Source organism: Abramis brama (assembly GCF_963993115.1).
Source record: "Abramis brama genome assembly, chromosome: 2".
Classification (NCBI taxonomy): Eukaryota; Metazoa; Chordata; class Actinopteri; order Cypriniformes; family Leuciscidae; genus Abramis; species Abramis brama.
The window spans coordinates 54,394,420-54,412,067 of NC_139964.1; the positions used below are offsets into that span (position 1 = coordinate 54,394,420).

Consider the following 17,648-nt stretch of genomic DNA (forward strand, 5'->3'; position numbering starts at 1 on the left):
AATTAAATGTAGATTAATCCTTGTTAAAGCTACAAAAGTTATTCAGTCAAGAGCAGTGAGTAATTTTCTCTTTTTCATTAGTTGTTTGATGAACACTGAAACAGACATCAGCATGTTTATTAGGCTGCTGTCACTTTAAGACATATTGCACGGATCCAATATAATGATACACATCTGATTTCTTTCTCAGCTGTTTATGTTCACTTAAGACATAAACGACTGTGCCTTGACAGGCATTTTGACATAATGCTGTGTGTATTTGTCCGCAATACGATGTGAAAAAGAACTCATTTCGTGAATGTGTTCCTGCTGTAGATTTTACTTTTTACCAGTTAACACTTAGTTTGTGCTCCTGCTTTTCTTTGTTATTGTTTTTAATATAGTGAATTAAACCACGTTTCTGATTCAAAACTGAAGACAAGCCATCTGTTTTTATAATGTAAAGCTTATTTTAAGACATTTTTTGCTCACAATGTATAGAAACATTTGTTGTCATAGCCTTCAGTTTGTACATTGCAAAACTGGAATAGCATGTTAAGAATAGCAAGGTATTAACCCCCTCCACTAAACATAAATATTTTATTATTTATAATAGATTAGAACTCTAATAGATTGATGATAGATAGATGTTTAATCTGTAGTTTTTGGGTCATACAGTTATTGTCTTTTCTTGATGCAGTTTTTAGCCGATATGGAGGCGAATCCATTGCTAAGGGACAGCGTGGAGTGTCAGCGGCTGGTGATGGAGGCCATGAAGTATCATTTGTTGCCAGAGAGACGGCCTCTCCTCCAGAGCCCGAGAACACGTCCACGCAAGGCCACTGTAGGGGCACTTTTCGCCGTGGGTGGCATGGATGCCACAAAAGGTATTCTTTTCATATCATTTTTATGTTATTTCTATAGTTCTAAATGCCTTGAATTTTTTTGTTTTAAATGTTATCTGGGCTGATAACAAGGTAACCCCTCCTCTTCATTTCTCCCTCATTCACTCTACCTGTCAGATTTTCTCCATTAATGCAATAGACTGCTGAGACATTTCCATTTTAACAGGATAGTCGAGTCATTTGAATTAATAGTGCTTTAAACAGTAAGTGGTTTACATTTAAATAGGCCAAAAGTGAGACAGAATTTGTATTTAAATTAGTGTTGTGTCCTCTTTATGGTGAAAGGTCTGATCTGTTACACACTTGCAGAAAAGCTTTTTCAGTAGCAAGACCTGAAGTATGTATTATGTTTAATGAGGCTGAAGGTGAATAGTCTTGGCTGAATTCATAGAGATGGTGAATCATGGTCAATAGGTGATTCACATGATTCATAGTTTGTAATGAGTGGTGTATAGAGTGCCACAGTGACCGCCCACTTGGTTCCATTCATGTTCCCTATTGGGATTTCATCATATTTTTCAATAAAGAGTTCCAAGGCATTAACCAGATCACCCAGCTCTGAGATGAATCACAACATTACAAACTTGGATTTGAAGCAAAAACGTATTTAAAAATCAGAGGAAGTCCATTGGAACTTCGCAGTCCATGAAGCACCGCAAATTACATAATCATATAATGTAAAACACTTTGCCAGGAATTTGGCTATTAAACATATATATATTTAAATTCTGTTGATGTAGCACTGACTTATTGCTTCTGTGGAACACAATGATTATAATATATTAACCTCACAGCTTATGGTTAAAAAAAAACAATAAAACAAGTTCTTTATGGAGAAAACGAATGGGAGTTTTTGCTGTCTGTAAAACTAGGTTCACAAGGTTTTTGAATCTTACTCATTCCATGCAATTACTGTACATTTTTAGAAGCCAACTAGCCAATTGTCTAGAAAAGAATCATGGTGACTTCAACACAGAGGAACGCAGCATAAGCTTGTTGTTTTGGTTAAGGAGGAACTGTAAAAGGTGGCTGCTTTTTTGGCTGCGGTGCTCGGTGACTGACGTGGAGGTATGAAAATATATAAAATGTGTACGGTGACAGGCAGGTAGGAGATCGAATGCAATAATTGCAAACATTTTATGGTCCTACACCTCCCACAGATTATATATATATATATATATATATATATATACATTTAGACCACTTAACTTAGTGATTGCTATCAGGATGTGAAGATACTTTCAACCAGCATAACAAAAAAATGTTTCTGGAACAAATCACCTACCCTGCCTTTAATAAATTACTTTTTTTTTCAGATTTCTGCTTATCTGTAACAATCAAGACTTTAAAGAGCTTCATTTGTTCTCTATATCAATAGGGAAGGTATCTGAATTCTTGTATATGTTTGGGAATTCAGATGGGACCTGCTGATGAACAGATGTCTTCATAAATTATTGTAATTGTTTTTAAAGGGGCCACTAGTATTGAGCAGTATTGTTTGCGGAGGGACACATGGCGGCAGGTGGCTGTTATGAGTGGAAGAAGGCTGCAGTTCGGCGTGGCGGTTCTCGACGACCGCCTGTATGTGGTTGGAGGACGAGATGGCCTCAAGACTCTCAACACAGTGGAATGTTACAACCCCCGCAGCAAGAGCTGGAGCGTCATGCCCCCCATGTCCACGCATAGACACGGCCTAGGTGAGGAATAACATTTGCATTTAGTGTCGACATTGTAGTTTTTATTGTCATTCACTTGAATTATGTTTCTTGATTGCTTGACACAATATTTTTGGCCCTATAAAATCCTTTTTTTTTTTAAACCAAATTTACGGTTCTTTGTTAATTATTACAATTTTAACAATAATAGTCTACTATGAAATGTTTTACTTTTTCAGAAATTCTGTCCATTTAAATTTTTCTGGATCCTGTGTTTTATGATTTAAAAAATAATGGTAATCAAATGAATGCCTAAAATTTTAACAATTTAATTCATATTTATAAATGTGTATAAATCTTTAAAATACCTGTATAATCTACTGAAATTTGAACAATACCTTTCAATTTTGGGCGAACAAAGTGCTGTGATTCCTTAAAAGTAATGTTTTAATAAACTGTAACTATTTTGTTATTGTTATTATAAGTACTTTCTACTGTAAAATAGTGAGATATTTCTGTCATAATTTCTTCAAGTTAAACTGAACTTTTTGTTTGGCAGTGAAGATCTTTGAGTTTTAATGTGTATTTGACAATAGTTTTATCAAATGAAATTGTGAAATGCTGGTGAAGTGACTCCCACAGCATCTCTGTTGGTGAAGTTTGTGTGTTCATGTCCTCATATAGTGAGACTGCAGACGCTGAAAACACCGCAAGCGCCACACGTGCTTGAGTATGTTTATAGTAGATGAGACTATGCTGTCCATTTACACAAAGACACGCAGAACATGGAGACTTGGCAGTCTTTTTGTGGTGTTCTATTCACAGACACTAGTCCATATCACAATTTGAAGTCTATAGCCCTACTTTTGATTTATTCATACAAATTTGACCAAATTTCATGACATTCCATGTTATACCATAAATTCTGTCCATCCATGTTTTCCGCATTGTAGAAATCATTGGACCCTTCATGATATTTTCAAGCATATTGCACACTTGAATTTAGCTTGAAAGCCAAACGAAAGCTTATACGATCTGTGATCATGTGTTTGTAGGTGTTGCAGTGTTAGAAGGCCCCATGTATGCAGTAGGAGGCCATGATGGTTGGAGTTATCTCAGCACAGTGGAACGTTGGGACCCTCAAGCTCGCCAATGGAGCTTCGTTGCATCCATGGCAACACCTCGAAGCACTGTGGGAGTTGCAGTTTTAAACAGCAAGTAAGCATAGAAAGTGAAAAATGTGTTTCTAATTGAACAGACCTCATGTATGCCATTAAAATGTTGTCTGTCTGTTTAATCTATAATTCTCATTATCTGTCTCTCTTTTTAAGGCTGTATGCTGTGGGTGGCCGGGATGGAAGTTCATGTCTGAAATCAGTGGAGTGTTTCGATCCTCACACCAACAAATGGAGCAGCTGCGCTCCCATGTCTAAACGCAGAGGCGGTGTTGGCGTAGCGACGTGGAATGGCTTTCTGTATGCGATCGGTGGACATGATGCCCCAGCCTCAAGCTTAGCATCTCGACTGTCAGACTGTGTCGAAAGGTAAAAAGGGCTGAAATCAAAGGGACAGAAACGGGGGTCAATGTTCTTATAAACCGGCTGTTGTCAACAAAAGATAAGCTTTAAAGCTACAATATGTAATAATTTTTACATTTTTTATCAAAATATCCAAAAACCACTTGCACGGTGTTATATATTTCTTTCAATTGTGTACTTCCATTATCCTAAGTGTTTCCAAGAATTTGTAAATTCAGAGAAATTCACAATTTTAAAAAGTGCCCGTCCCTGTTCACTTGTTGCCTGTCAATGCCGTAATATCTGCGTTATCCCTGGTTTCTGCTTGTACTGCCATAGCAACCATGGCGACAGACGTGGGCAACTGCGTTACATCTAAAAAAACAGCTCACGTTGTTGTTGTTTCGTTCAAATATTATGGACCATGGCAAGCAGACTTTGGGACAAAAGGAGAACTAAAACGAGGATCAATATCAGAATGCCGTTTTCGAGATGCTGAGAGCTCCACGTCCGCGACTAACTTGGACTTGGCGCCACTCTTGCATGTACCTTATTAGACAGGTGAGCAAATGTACTTAAAAGTAATCAATGTTATATAGCTCAACATGATGAAATGTTAGAATATGATCAGTATGTTATTCTAATGTTGATCTAGCTTACTGCTAGTCTCATACAGCCAACAAACTAACACATAGAATAACATTATAACTTTCAACACTCTCAAATGCAGTTTAGTGTGATAGTGTAGACCAAGTGAAACAGCGATGCGTTACCACACAAGTTTAATTAGTCAAATAAACTGACCTGTGTGAGTATTAATTTAGCACTTGCGGGTAGTTTGGTAGAATGAAATGTCCTTATTATTTTATATCCACGGGACTCGCGTTGTGGCGCTGATATCGGTCTCTCATTAGCAATCGCGCCCTGCTTCATACCACAGTCATGTTAAAAACATCAATGTATTCACTCATCCATAAACATTTTTAGATCCATCAGCATGACGACAAGGTCCATAATTCCGCTTATGCGTCATCAACCTACGCCTTGGTTATTGTAAGAGGTTAGTGACCCCTAGCGGCGAAATAAATTACATATTGTAGCTTTAATACTAATAATGATATAAAAAATATTTAGAAATTTTTAAATCACAATTTTTATCAGAAAAATTGCTAATTGTGCAGCCCTATGAGATGGAGTTCAACAATTGAGATGGAGTTCATGGCGTTTTCTTCTCCCTATTACATTTTTTTTTGGGGCAATTAAATGGTTTAGTTACAGACTTGAGACCTATTTTTGTCTCACAACCCACCAGTTGAGAAACTCTGCTAGTCTTAAACTCAATATTTATGACCTCCAAAGAAAGACAAGAAGTTTCTCATTCTTGTGTAGGTGGCAAATACCAGTATATGTCACTACAAACAGTCATATGTTATGGTTAGGTCTCAAAGCCCAAGGCGAAGATGAAGAAGACAATATAGCAATCCCAGAACAAATGTGTTTACATCAAAGTGCTACAGATGAGTCCCTAAAGAGAAACTGACTCAATGAGCACAGTACAAACTTAGGGTAGTGCAGGTTACTGAAGGCTATGAGATATTTCCTTTGTAATTGTTTCATAGTTGAAAGTTGGGGAATGTGCAAAGTCTGATAAAGTATTCTGAAATTCATTGCCACATGATCTCTGTAGAGTTATTTTTTTGTGTGTATCATTTAGAGACCATTAAAATGTCCTTAAAGTGTCATAAAAACAACCATTTTAGCACAGCTTCATTCTCACTGTTTTGAGCTAGAAAGACAAAACCTCATTGGTTATCCCTTGATTACAGAAAGTATTAAATGTGATCCTACGTAAGAGATGAAACATCATTTACTATGTATTATTATTGTATTGTTCTTATATAGAGTTTTTATTAGCATCATACTAGTCTTTGACACATTCTAGTAATTGATCACGTTGCTTAAGTTGCACTTCTGAAATGTGCCAGCGTGTTATGTGTTTGAGTCTATTGATTTGGACAGCAGCAAGTTCATGATGAGTGAAGCCCGTGTGTGAAGTGCCATTTATTCCTTCATCACACTGTCTGAGCACCACATGACACGGGAGCTTGGGTATTAATGAAAAATTGAGAGAATCCATTTGAACAGGAGCTTAGGTAAAATCCCACTTGTGATTTATGCATGAACTTGTGAAGAAAGGGTTGTTTTATCCTAGTGAGTTTCCAAATAAATGAACAGATAAAAGCTCTTTTCCAGGAGAAGGAACACCATGCTCCACAACATTTAGATTTTATGAGCTGCTTTTTATGTACTTTTAAGCCTGCCAGGATGCTTTTTCTGGGTGGTTAGTGGCCCCTGAGCATGATTTCCTCTTGGCCATGTCTTGGAAACACTTAGAATAGAACTTAGAATGTATTTGGTCTTTAGTGTGACTGACTCGTGCTCATCATCTTCTCTCATCTGTCTGTCTCTCTGCCCCTGTTGCATCTTTGTTTAAAAGAGCTGTCTGTCTGCTGAACACTTCTTGCACCCTGACTGCTCTCAGTCTCTGTCAGTCAAAGTTTGCTCGACGGGACTTCTGACAGAAAGGAGACTGAACAGACACACGTTTCCTTCCTGCATGTCTTTCTCACCTGTTTAGCTGCACAGTTTTTCTCATTACAGATTTCTTTTGTTTTTGAACTAAGTCTCTTATGCTCACCAAAGCTGTATTTATTTAGTCAAATACAGTAATAACAGTACAATATGGTAGTAACGGTACAATTGTGAAATATTAATACAATTTAAAATAACTATTTATTTTAATATATTTCAAAATGTAATTTATTCCTGTGATGGCAAAGCTGAATTTTCAGCATCATTGCTCCAGTCTTCAGTGTCACATGATCCTTCAGAAATGATTCTCATTTCTAATATGCTAATTGGTGCTCAATGTGCTCAATATTTTTTTGGAAACCGTGATGCTTGTTTTCTAGGATTCTTTGATGAATAGAAAGTTCAAAATAACACCATTTATTTGAAATAAACATTTTGTAATATATTTTTACACGATGTGGTGATTAATTAATCTAATCACACATCAAATTTGGCTCTGAAATTACCCCCAAAAGATAATTTAAAGTCATTATTGTGTTAAATGAAAAAAAGCATCAAATATACATTGCAAAAAGTAGCTTTAGAATGTTTTTTTTTTTATTCAACATCATGAACGAATTATTACACATAAAGTTTTAGGCTTCAACAGCCATTCTATTGGCTACATCACGCAGTGAGTTGTTGCCCTGCTTCATGTTCATCACCAATCAACTATGCAATGTAAGATGAACTACGTAGATTTGGGGGCGGGGCAGGTGTGTTAATAATTTTAACAGAATTTTACTGAATAAATGTAATAATTTAATTTAAAGAAAATACTGAACACAAATTTTGAATGGTAGTATATTTATATTTATCAACTCATCCCATATACTGCATGCTGTATGGGTCTTTCTTGTGGACTGTGAACTTTTGCTAGATGAACTCTTATATTGTATTCAATAGAATTCTGTTGTGGAAATGACAGAAATATTATTTTTTGGTAAAAATGACATTTTTAAAATAAAATGGATTTTTTTTTCTTATTTCATAACTAGCATTTTATGTATCCTAAATACAATTAAAAATATTTTCACATATTATTAATAATTTGAGAACATTACAGACTGTACATAAATAACGCACAAAAAAAATATTCCAAAATTAATTTTTTTTTTCTTCATGCATCACATTTCTCATGCTTCGTTTCAAGCACTTTTCACCAACGCTGTTTTCTCCTAAACGAGTACAACAACTTTTTATAATTTATTTTGAAGCATGTTGTAAGTAATACGTATTGTGATTTATTCATATTTTAATATGGTTCATTTGTTTTAATATGGTTATGTGTTTGGATATGTCTGAGATAAGTCTGTTATGTGTGTTTTAAGCCCTATTATTATTGCCCCTTGTAGGGTTAATAAAGTGGTAAACTAAACAAATTTTTATACTTTATTGGGTCAAAATTATTCAGGGTGGTGAAAATGATGGCACATCAGGGTTTAATTGTACAATTCAATTTGAAGATGTTTTCACAGCTACGATTGATTTGTTATATTTAAATTTAAGATTTGAAATATTAATGTATTTGTGTGCAAGTCTAATATGGGTACTTTATTGATGACTATATTGTTGACAGAAAAGAGACAAAAGGAAATTATATGACTTGAGCTCCATAACTCCATAACCTGATGGAGTTTTGGTTCCTTGCCACTGTCGCCTTTTTCCACCTTTGTTGCCATTGGCTTGGCTTGCTTAGTTGGGGACATTAAATGTAAAATTTAATTTAATATTCAACAGTAATATCGATCTGCCTGCATTGACTCTATTATACAAAAACTGAACTGAGCTGGACGATGACATCACGGTTTGCTCCAGAGCGGCTATATATATTAATATATATATATATACAAGGGTGTAGATTTGGTTTGAACATTGGGGGGGCTGAAGTTTGGGTCTGCATATTTTTCATGTGATCATGGTATAAATATTGGGGGGGTTGTAATGCATAGATTTAAATATTGGGGGGGGGTTATCTATATCTCTCCTATCTATATATATATATATATATATTTAAATGAACTAAATTGATAACTTCTTTTAAAACAAAAATGAAACATCACTGAACTTATTTAAGCTGGACTGTGACATTATTTTCCTGTTATCTCTGTAAAGCTGCTTTAAAACAATCTGTATTGTAAAAAGCGCTATATAAATAAATGTGACTAGACTTGACTTGACTTGACTTGACATGAGGTATTATAGAGATGGCAAGGTCTAGTGAAATATAAATCTAGAGAATATATTTATAAAACAACATGGCTGATTTTTCCTGTCTATATAATTACTTTTATTTACGACTTCTTTCAGGTACGACCCGAAGACGGACATGTGGACAGCAGTAGCTCCCATGAGCCTCAGCAGAGACGCCGTTGGCGTGTGTCTTCTTGGGGACCGTCTTTATGCTGTCGGTGGTTATGATGGTCAGGTGTACCTGAACACAGTGGAAGCCTACGATCCTCAAACCAATGAGTGGACGCAGGTAAACACTTTGTGTTTGTCCATCTGCCTGACTTTCTTCTAATATATGCACATTTACATTATTCATCCAACTTCTGTTCCCTTCATGTCGCACGTACAAGAAACAGCTCCGTTTTCTGTTACGGTTTGATTCTGCCTCGTTCCTCCTGCCGCTGTTTGTTTACGGTGCTGTTTGTTCATTATGTAAATGCAGGGCCTCCATCATTTTGACAGAAGCACAGCTCTTCTCTGCATCACAGCGTCTGTTATTACCTCGCGCTATAGCAACCGCCTGATTTCTCCTGGGCTTCGTTTCTCATTATGTTTTTAGGCGACATTTCCTTCGGCCACATGCTGAGAGTTCATATTGTTTCGTTTGTAAAAAAACAAGCCTCGGGATGTGTGTGGGTGACGATGTATGTTTACATATAAGTGTATGTGAGGGGGAGAGGGAGCAAACAAAGCAGTGTGTGTTGACAGAGAGAACATCAATCCCATAAATGCACCGCCGAAGAGACCGTTTGTGAAGTCGAATCCATTCTCTCTAATTGGGATTTGTGTTTTTGTTCCAGGTGGCGCCGTTGTGTTTGGGTCGAGCCGGAGCTTGTGTGGTTGCTGTAAAGCTTTGAAATGCCTCCTGCTGTCAATCATCTCCATGGTGACCATCCTGCAGTACAAGCCTCCAGTGCTCTTGTTGTAGTGTTTCCAGAGTCAGGCAGATCTGAGCTTCTGCTGACCAGAGCAGAGAATATCACACTTACTGACATACAGCTGAATACTCAACTGTGGTCTTCCTTTATGCCTTCTGGTATGCATTTACTATACTATATATAGTAAATATAGCTATATAGTATATGTAGCTATATAAAAAGATTTTTTTATTTATTTATTCTCTTTTATTCAGCAAAGATGCATTAAAGGGATAGTTCACCCACAATTAAAATTCTGTCATCATTTACTCTCCCTCTATACCATGGAAGTCAATGGGGCCCATCAACTGTTTGGTTACCCATATAATAAAAGACGACTTTAAAAAATATATTTAAACAAATCTTACTGATCCCAAACTTTTGAATGGCAATTTGCAATTAATTATTACATCTAGATAGTTACTTTGGTGGCTTATTAACAGCTGGATTTAAAACTACAATATTTAATACATCAAAGAGAAGAAACAGAGTGGTAATGATAAAGAATTATTAAGAGAGAGTCAATTAAAACATAACTGTAATGTGCACAGCCATATTTTCTCTGTAGAAATGGTCTGTCGTCTAAGAATAGCCGGAGTGCAGTAAAGTGTCTCTAGGGAAAAAGAGTGCTGGAGAGAGAACCAGACAAGGATTGTACTGTGTATGTATGTGTGTGTATTTCCTTCCATCTATTTTAAAATCAAGCATTATTATTACCGTTTTAACAGTGAAATCAAGGGTGACCGCGGTTCTTGATTAGATTTAGTTGTATTCACTAAGCATGCTGATTTTCTTACAGAACAGGTCAGAACAACAGTCCTGTAGCAGAAAAGAGATTTTGAGATTTGATCAAACAGTACTGATCGAATCACATTAAATCTAGCAAATGCGTCTATATTAGACAGGCAAATACAATGGAAAGTATGAGGAGAAAAGATAAGAGAGAGGAAGCTATGGATAGAAGGACCACAATTGGGAAGGAAGACAAGAGATGGAAATCAGGCCGCATGCTGAGAGTGGAGATCACTTTGACATTATCATCCCATTGTGAGCGAGTATGTTTTCTATTTATATTTAATTCACCTGCCCACAGTTAGAGCATATCAGCAATATTGCATGCGAATATGGTAATTATACCTACAAGGGAGTAACACAATCCTTCATTATACTGTGCCCTTATTCCCAGCTTGCTTCAAGCTCAGAGAAAGAACATCATAACAAGGTCTAATGCATATTCAGAACTCTGAATCATTCTTTCTAGTTTTTGAATTTAGAAACGCATCCCATTACTCAGCGGAGGAAGTTAACCAGACAAACTGAGATTTCTATAGCTGTTCCCCTGCTGAGTAAAGGAAGGCTTTAGCAAAAGATTAAAAAAGATCTGTAAATAATCGTTATTGTGGGGTTTTTCCTCATGGCTTACACAATGCTTTATTTATAGTATTTCTATTTTTGCACAGTGATTCATCTCCACAATAACAGCTTGATTCTAGGTCACTGTCCATTTAATAGAAATAAATTCTGCTGGGGAGGCAAAAATACCAGATTAATCACCATTTAAATTGACATCCCATATTCCATCTTTCAGTGCACCACAAATACCTGGGAAATATCAAGTTAATCAGGATGAAACATGAATATTCAGTTTTGAGAGACCTTTTAAAGTGCAGTCTTGGGATATTATTTTTACCCATTTAATCATTTTTCTAACATTTCCTCCCTTGTGTGCACTGCAAAATCATTTTCATAAACAGTATTTTTGTCACTGTTTTTTAGTAAAAATATCTGAACATTCTTACAAAATAACTTGATTTGAAAAGTAAAATTGTATAAGAAATTAAGGCTTGCTTTCAGAGAATGTATCTGGAATAAATGTCATGGTTCTTACGCCATTGGCAGTTTTTTTAAGTGTAAATGTAGCCAAATATAGCATGGTTTATGCATTAAACAATGAAAAACAATTTTCCAATGGGTTTAAGAAAATAGATTGGACTGTTTTGCTTCCCAAGTAAATTTTGAATGTTCAAAGGATGGTGTAAAACAAAAATATTGATTTAAGAAAATCTATTTTTTTTGCAGTATACCCAGAGCATTTTCTTTGATGGTGAGATGAAATGTTTGTTTTTGTGTGCGTGTGTTTGTGCTGTTAGATGCAGAATCGGAAGCGAATTTAAAAGCAGAGTTTTAAACCAACTCTTTTGATCGCTTCAGTGCATCCGTTTGTTTATAAAAACTACAGCATGTCTGGTTTCCAGGGTATCTGTTCCTGTCTGGTCATTTTTTTCTCTCGTTTTCCGTCAGGTGTGTGTACGTGTGTGTGTGTGTAACTCCCTGTGACTCTCTGGGTTTGTCTTATATGAAAAGAGAAAGCATCGTGTGTTGTGTGTGTGTGTGGTCCTGGTAAACCCTACATTATGGGAACAATATCCCAAATCCTTGTCCTTGTGGGGACAGCTTATAAATCATACTAAGTGATATTTTTTGAAAATGTGAAAATGCATCACATTTTCTATGATGGGTAGGTTAGAGGACAGAATACAGTCTGGACAGTATAAAATCATTGTCTCTATGGAATGTCCCGATAAAACGTATGTGTGTGTGTTTCTGCGTGTGTGTTTGTTAGTAGCACACTCTTAAACCCCATACTGAGTACAAAGTGCAGCTTGAGAAGTCGGAGAAAGCAGTTTTGGTATTTTGATCTAGTTTTCTAAATCCCAAGATCCTTTTCAGTGTTTTAAACGAAGAACGGGAAATGTATAGATTTGCATATAAAGAGAAACAGAATCAAAATAAGGGAACAGTTGAGATCAGAGATCGCCACATACCATTTAGGATATTCACATTAGATTCTCTTCATTCAGTCGATATTAGAAACTATAACACCATTGTTGCTGTAATGCCTTTTTTCTACATCATGCTGTTGTTATTATATTTCTTCATTAAGCTGTAATATATGTACATTATTTTATCATACTTGTGCAGCTATGATATTTTATGCGATATGAGATGAGTACATGAAAGACTTCCCAAAGGAAGGGTTGAATTGGTTTGATTCGTTGGGAGCGAACAGGATAGGGTAATATCCACGTTACATCTCTAAAAATCATATCGGTCAGAGTTATTTATATATTATTGCATATTTCAAATGTGTCATGGTCCCTTTATATGTGTTCTGTTATTGACAGCTCATCATATATTAAAATATGATCTTGTAGCATAATCATATTCAGCCAAAGCAGAGCCTTTGTGAGGTTAAGTATTTTTTTTTTATGTTAAATATATTTTAAAAGAATCAAGTCACCAGAGCAGGTGTTTGATTGGCTAATCACAGATATACTTCATTTGCTTTGGATACCATACATATTGGGGACATATATCATAAGAAGATACCACAGTATCTAGAAAAAATAAAATAAAATCTCATGTGAACATGTACAGTGTACATAGAGCACATACTTATTCTATACAAATGTTAAATTCAATCTTATGGAACATGTAAACAGTTTGTTTTTAAAAAATGATGCCGTTTCATTCCGTTGTGAGAGAATTCCACTGATTTTATTGTAAATACCTCTGGCGTAACACCCACACACATATATGATTAGAATATTTATATATTCATGAGGCTGCATTACATCTGATTGTACAACATTCTCACTGAATACACTACTGTTTTTTGTATTTGTCATCTTTTGCATCTTAAATATTGGGAGCTGTATCAGTGAAAAGAGTGACTGACCTCACAATGAAATCTTACTTAATGTTATGCATATTGTTGCATATTGTTATGTATATGTTGTAGTCATGATCATGGATGCATCTCTCACTTGTGCAGAGCTTGCTACCTGTATGATGATGGAAGGCACAGCATTTTTTTTTATTGTAATATGAATTGCTGTCCACGCAACTGTTTTTCTTACATTTCACACTTGTTTGATTTATGAATATTTTTGGTTATTAAACTGTAAAAGAATGTCATTTTGGCCTGTGTTTGTGCTTTAGTGTGCCTGCGGCAGGTCTCCTGGGACAATGGCTCAACGGCCCATTGATTTTAACTGTGATACAGGTTGCAGAAGAACTAAATTAGACCTGACAGGGAGAGGTGGGCAGCTTCACCATTGGGTCTGATAAACATCTGAGGTCATGCCCTCGTCCATCACTCTGACTAGAAAAAGAAAAGAGTTAAAGATGGGTCAGTGCCGCAGCTGAACTTCAAATTATTCATCCCTCATTCCCCTCAGTGCAGTCATTGACTTAAAGGGATAGTTCACCCAAAAACTTTTTCATCATACTCCCTCCAAAACTCAATGTTATTGTTAACTAAAAATAAAGATTTAAAAAAAGAAAAAAAAAAGTTAATTGAAATAAAATAAAATATAAATATTAGATGAAAATCAGAGAAATGTTGCCATTACTAAATGAATAAAACTAAAACTGAAATAGAAATAAATTAAAGCTAAAAAGGTTAAATGCTAAAATAACACTGCTAAGCCAGTATTTTGTGGAACATAAAATAAGGTTTTGTTGTTGTTGTTGTTATAATTGTTGTTTTACATTTAATAAAAATCAGTTAGTTTCAGTTTTGAACCCCGCTGACTTAAAATTGACTTTTTTGTACGGGCAAAAATAGTTAAAACTATAATTTTTTTCCCCACAACTTGATGACCCAAAACAGAGGACTGTAAATGAATCTTCCACTCTTGTTATTATTATTATTATTAGGCAGATCAAACTGGCAGAGAGGAGTGGAGGAGAAAGCCTATATTAGGGCCTGGTAGTATATTTATGTTTCAGGCAGCTACAATCAGGCAGTAACATTATTTTTGATAAACGTAAATCAGATATAGTGACTCATGTTGAGAGTTAAAGGAGAACTCCGGTTTTTTTGTACATTTGGAGTGCTGTCAATACAGAGAACAACGACAAAAATCGGTGTTGCCTACACCATGTTATCCTCTTTTTTATATTTGCACCCTGTTGACTTCAATAGGGCAAGTTTTAAACCTGCTTTTAGCCTCTTAACATCCTTGATGTGTCATTACAAGTGCACAGCCAATGTGAGTGATTCCTTCAGCGTGAACACGGGTCAATCTGACTGCAGTAGATGTGAAAGATATGAATAAAAATGATAATAATTCAGCCAGCGCTCATACCTGTATTTAAAAGTAATCGATTGTCGAGTTCACGCGCGTGATCATAGGTACTAAACCTATGCGCGTGAACTCGACAATCGATTACTATGGACTTCGACCGAAAACAGGATGTAAATACAGGTATGAGCGCTTGTAATGACACATCAAGGATGTTAAGAGGCTAAAAGCAGGTTTAAAACTTGCCCTATTGAAGTCAATAGGGTGCAAATTTAAAAAAGAGGATAACATGGTGTAGGCAACACCGATTTTTGTCGTTGTTCTCTGTATTGACAGCACTCCAAATGTACAAAAAAAGTTCTCCTTTAAGGGACATCGGCTGAAGCAGTGTAATATCAAGCTGATGTAATTGGGGTATGTGTCTTATTAAAATTTACTTCTACACCCAGTTCACTGTCAAATTTGTACATCTGAAATTTTACAGCATCTTATACTGACCCCTAGTGGTCTAGGATCAGGACATAACAGTTTAAAAAATTTCAAAGTGGTACTTGAGGCCCACTCAGTGAAACCATTCACTCCTATACCTAATCCTCAGGCCAAGTCTGATGCAAGCACTACGCAAAACACCATTCTCTACAGTAGACTACAGTTTACAATATTAAATATACATACAAGTCAAGTCGCCTTTATTTATATAGTGCTTTATACAATACAGATTGTTTCAAAGCAGATTCACAATAGTAACAAATTCAAATTCTGCTCTAAAGAAGCTCTAACAAGCCAATAGTGTCATTATTTAGCTCAAGTCAGTTCAGTGTTGATTCAGTTCGGTTCAATAGTCTAGAGAATTGCATGCCAATTTTAAAACACTGTAATACATTTTCCAGAAAATGCAACATTAAATTATATATTGTTTAGTGGCTACTTGATCTTTATGGGATCATTTATGGGATTATTTATTTTGTGAGATACATAAATGCACTGAGTGAGTGGCAATAGTTTTAACTTAGCTAAGTGTGTGTTCATTCACATACAGATTAGGTGTTACAAAATATATTCATTTTGTGCCTCATTCATGAACCAAGCAGAATCATTTTCAGGGTAAATTGTACATTAACCCATTTATATGCAAGTTGATGCATGCAGTCAATAATATGTAATGCAATCACATTCACAGCACATTTTATTTTATTAATTATATTAATTATAGTGGGCACAAATGGAAGTTACGGTCGTCTTTTGTGACGTAGGCTATATATCCAAGTAATAAAAATAAAAAAATAATATATATATATATATTTTAATATAGCCTACATGTACGGATATAGCCTATATATGTATACACATATATACATATAGGTGGATAGCCAGGTATGTTTCAGTTTAGTTTGGGTTTGAGGCACCATGAAAGTGGCTCGCCTTTTAGTGGTGTTCCCCGCCATAGTAACTTGTGCTCCACGGCTCCACATGTCAGGTTATGTTCTAGGTAAGAGATTGCAAACCGATGTGATGAATGTCTGACGCAGTAAAGTCACTCCCCCAGTTTCTCTTGCTCCAAATTAAAGGTCACTACATAGTAAAAGTTTTCTGGCTTTAAGAGATGAATAATGATTATAATTATTTTATAGGTTTTAAATAACTATTAGCTACCCCTAACCCATTACACATGATACATTTAAGTTTAACAATTGTTACTAAATATTTAGTTTGAATGAACATAAATATATACAGATAATTTGTGATATAAATAAGATTTGGAAACGGTAGATAAAGCTTTAAAAATGAGCTCTGTATACAGTACCTAGCCTATATATATATGATCAACTATATAACTTTCACTTGCAGTGATAGCAAGAAATGCATTTATGTACTTTAATCTCTTAATATTTGGCAAAAGAGAGAAAATAATCTTGCTTATTCTCCCACGAGAAGTGAAAAGGCATGTGATTGGCTGTTTGCTACTAATATCACACTTTCATGTGCATGCGCTCCATAAAATAAGGATCAAAAGGCTGAGCTGACAGAGAAAGTTGAAGAACAGTGTCATGGTACCAACAAAGCCTGATTGAATAGGCCTTTATAACAGTATGCGTGTCATTTATTATAGAATGTAATGGTAAAATCTAAATTTAACCTGCAAAAATAATTTAGTAAGCCATTTACATGCAGTATATGTCCCTGGTGAAAGAGTGTAAACTTTGTTGCCCTTTCAAAGCATAGCTCATGCACTATATTGTAGATGTATTACTGTCATATGGACATTACTTTGATACACTTATCTCTGGCTGATAACAGATTACTTGTAACACTGAAACAAGCATTTTCTGTAAATCTGCTTTGAAAAAATATGTATTGTGAAATTTGCTGCACAAATAAACTTGAAATATCTCCTTATGCATATTTTTTTCTCAATTTTTTATACATTTTCTACGTAAAATAAAACAGCATTTATATTTAAAAAAAAACATTAAAAAAAAAACATTTTGCATTCACCCCAAATGTAAAGACTGAAAATAAAATTTACTCTTGAAGTACATTTTATTATATATTTTGGCATTTTAAGGTTTAAGAAAATATATTTAAATTTTGCTGAATATTTTTTTCCATTTACAACATTTATTCAGAATATATTCTATATATTTTGGTCATAAAAATATTTCTTTTTTTTTTTGCTACGCACAGACATTACATACCCAGAGACTGTCGTAATTAAATGAAC

The 17,648-nt window shown here is 35.2% G+C and overlaps 1 protein-coding gene across 3 annotated transcripts in view; it reads left to right on the forward strand.

Annotated features, from left to right (window-relative positions):
• klhl5 (kelch-like family member 5) overlaps window positions 1-10,765 on the forward strand; it is a 74,151-nt gene extending 63,386 nt beyond the window's left edge. For all 3 annotated transcript variants that reach the window (XM_084106719.1, XM_084106720.1, XM_084106718.1), the window contains 6 exons: window positions 680-866; window positions 2,357-2,581; window positions 3,595-3,757; window positions 3,871-4,083; window positions 8,998-9,169; window positions 9,720-10,765. In XM_084106719.1, coding sequence (XP_083962845.1) covers window positions 680-866; window positions 2,357-2,581; window positions 3,595-3,757; window positions 3,871-4,083; window positions 8,998-9,169; window positions 9,720-9,776 — 1,017 coding nt within the window. In that variant the 3' untranslated portion in view covers window positions 9,777-10,765. The remainder of the gene's footprint in view (window positions 1-679; window positions 867-2,356; window positions 2,582-3,594; window positions 3,758-3,870; window positions 4,084-8,997; window positions 9,170-9,719) is intronic.
• Window positions 10,766-17,648: the final 6,883 nt, after the last annotated feature.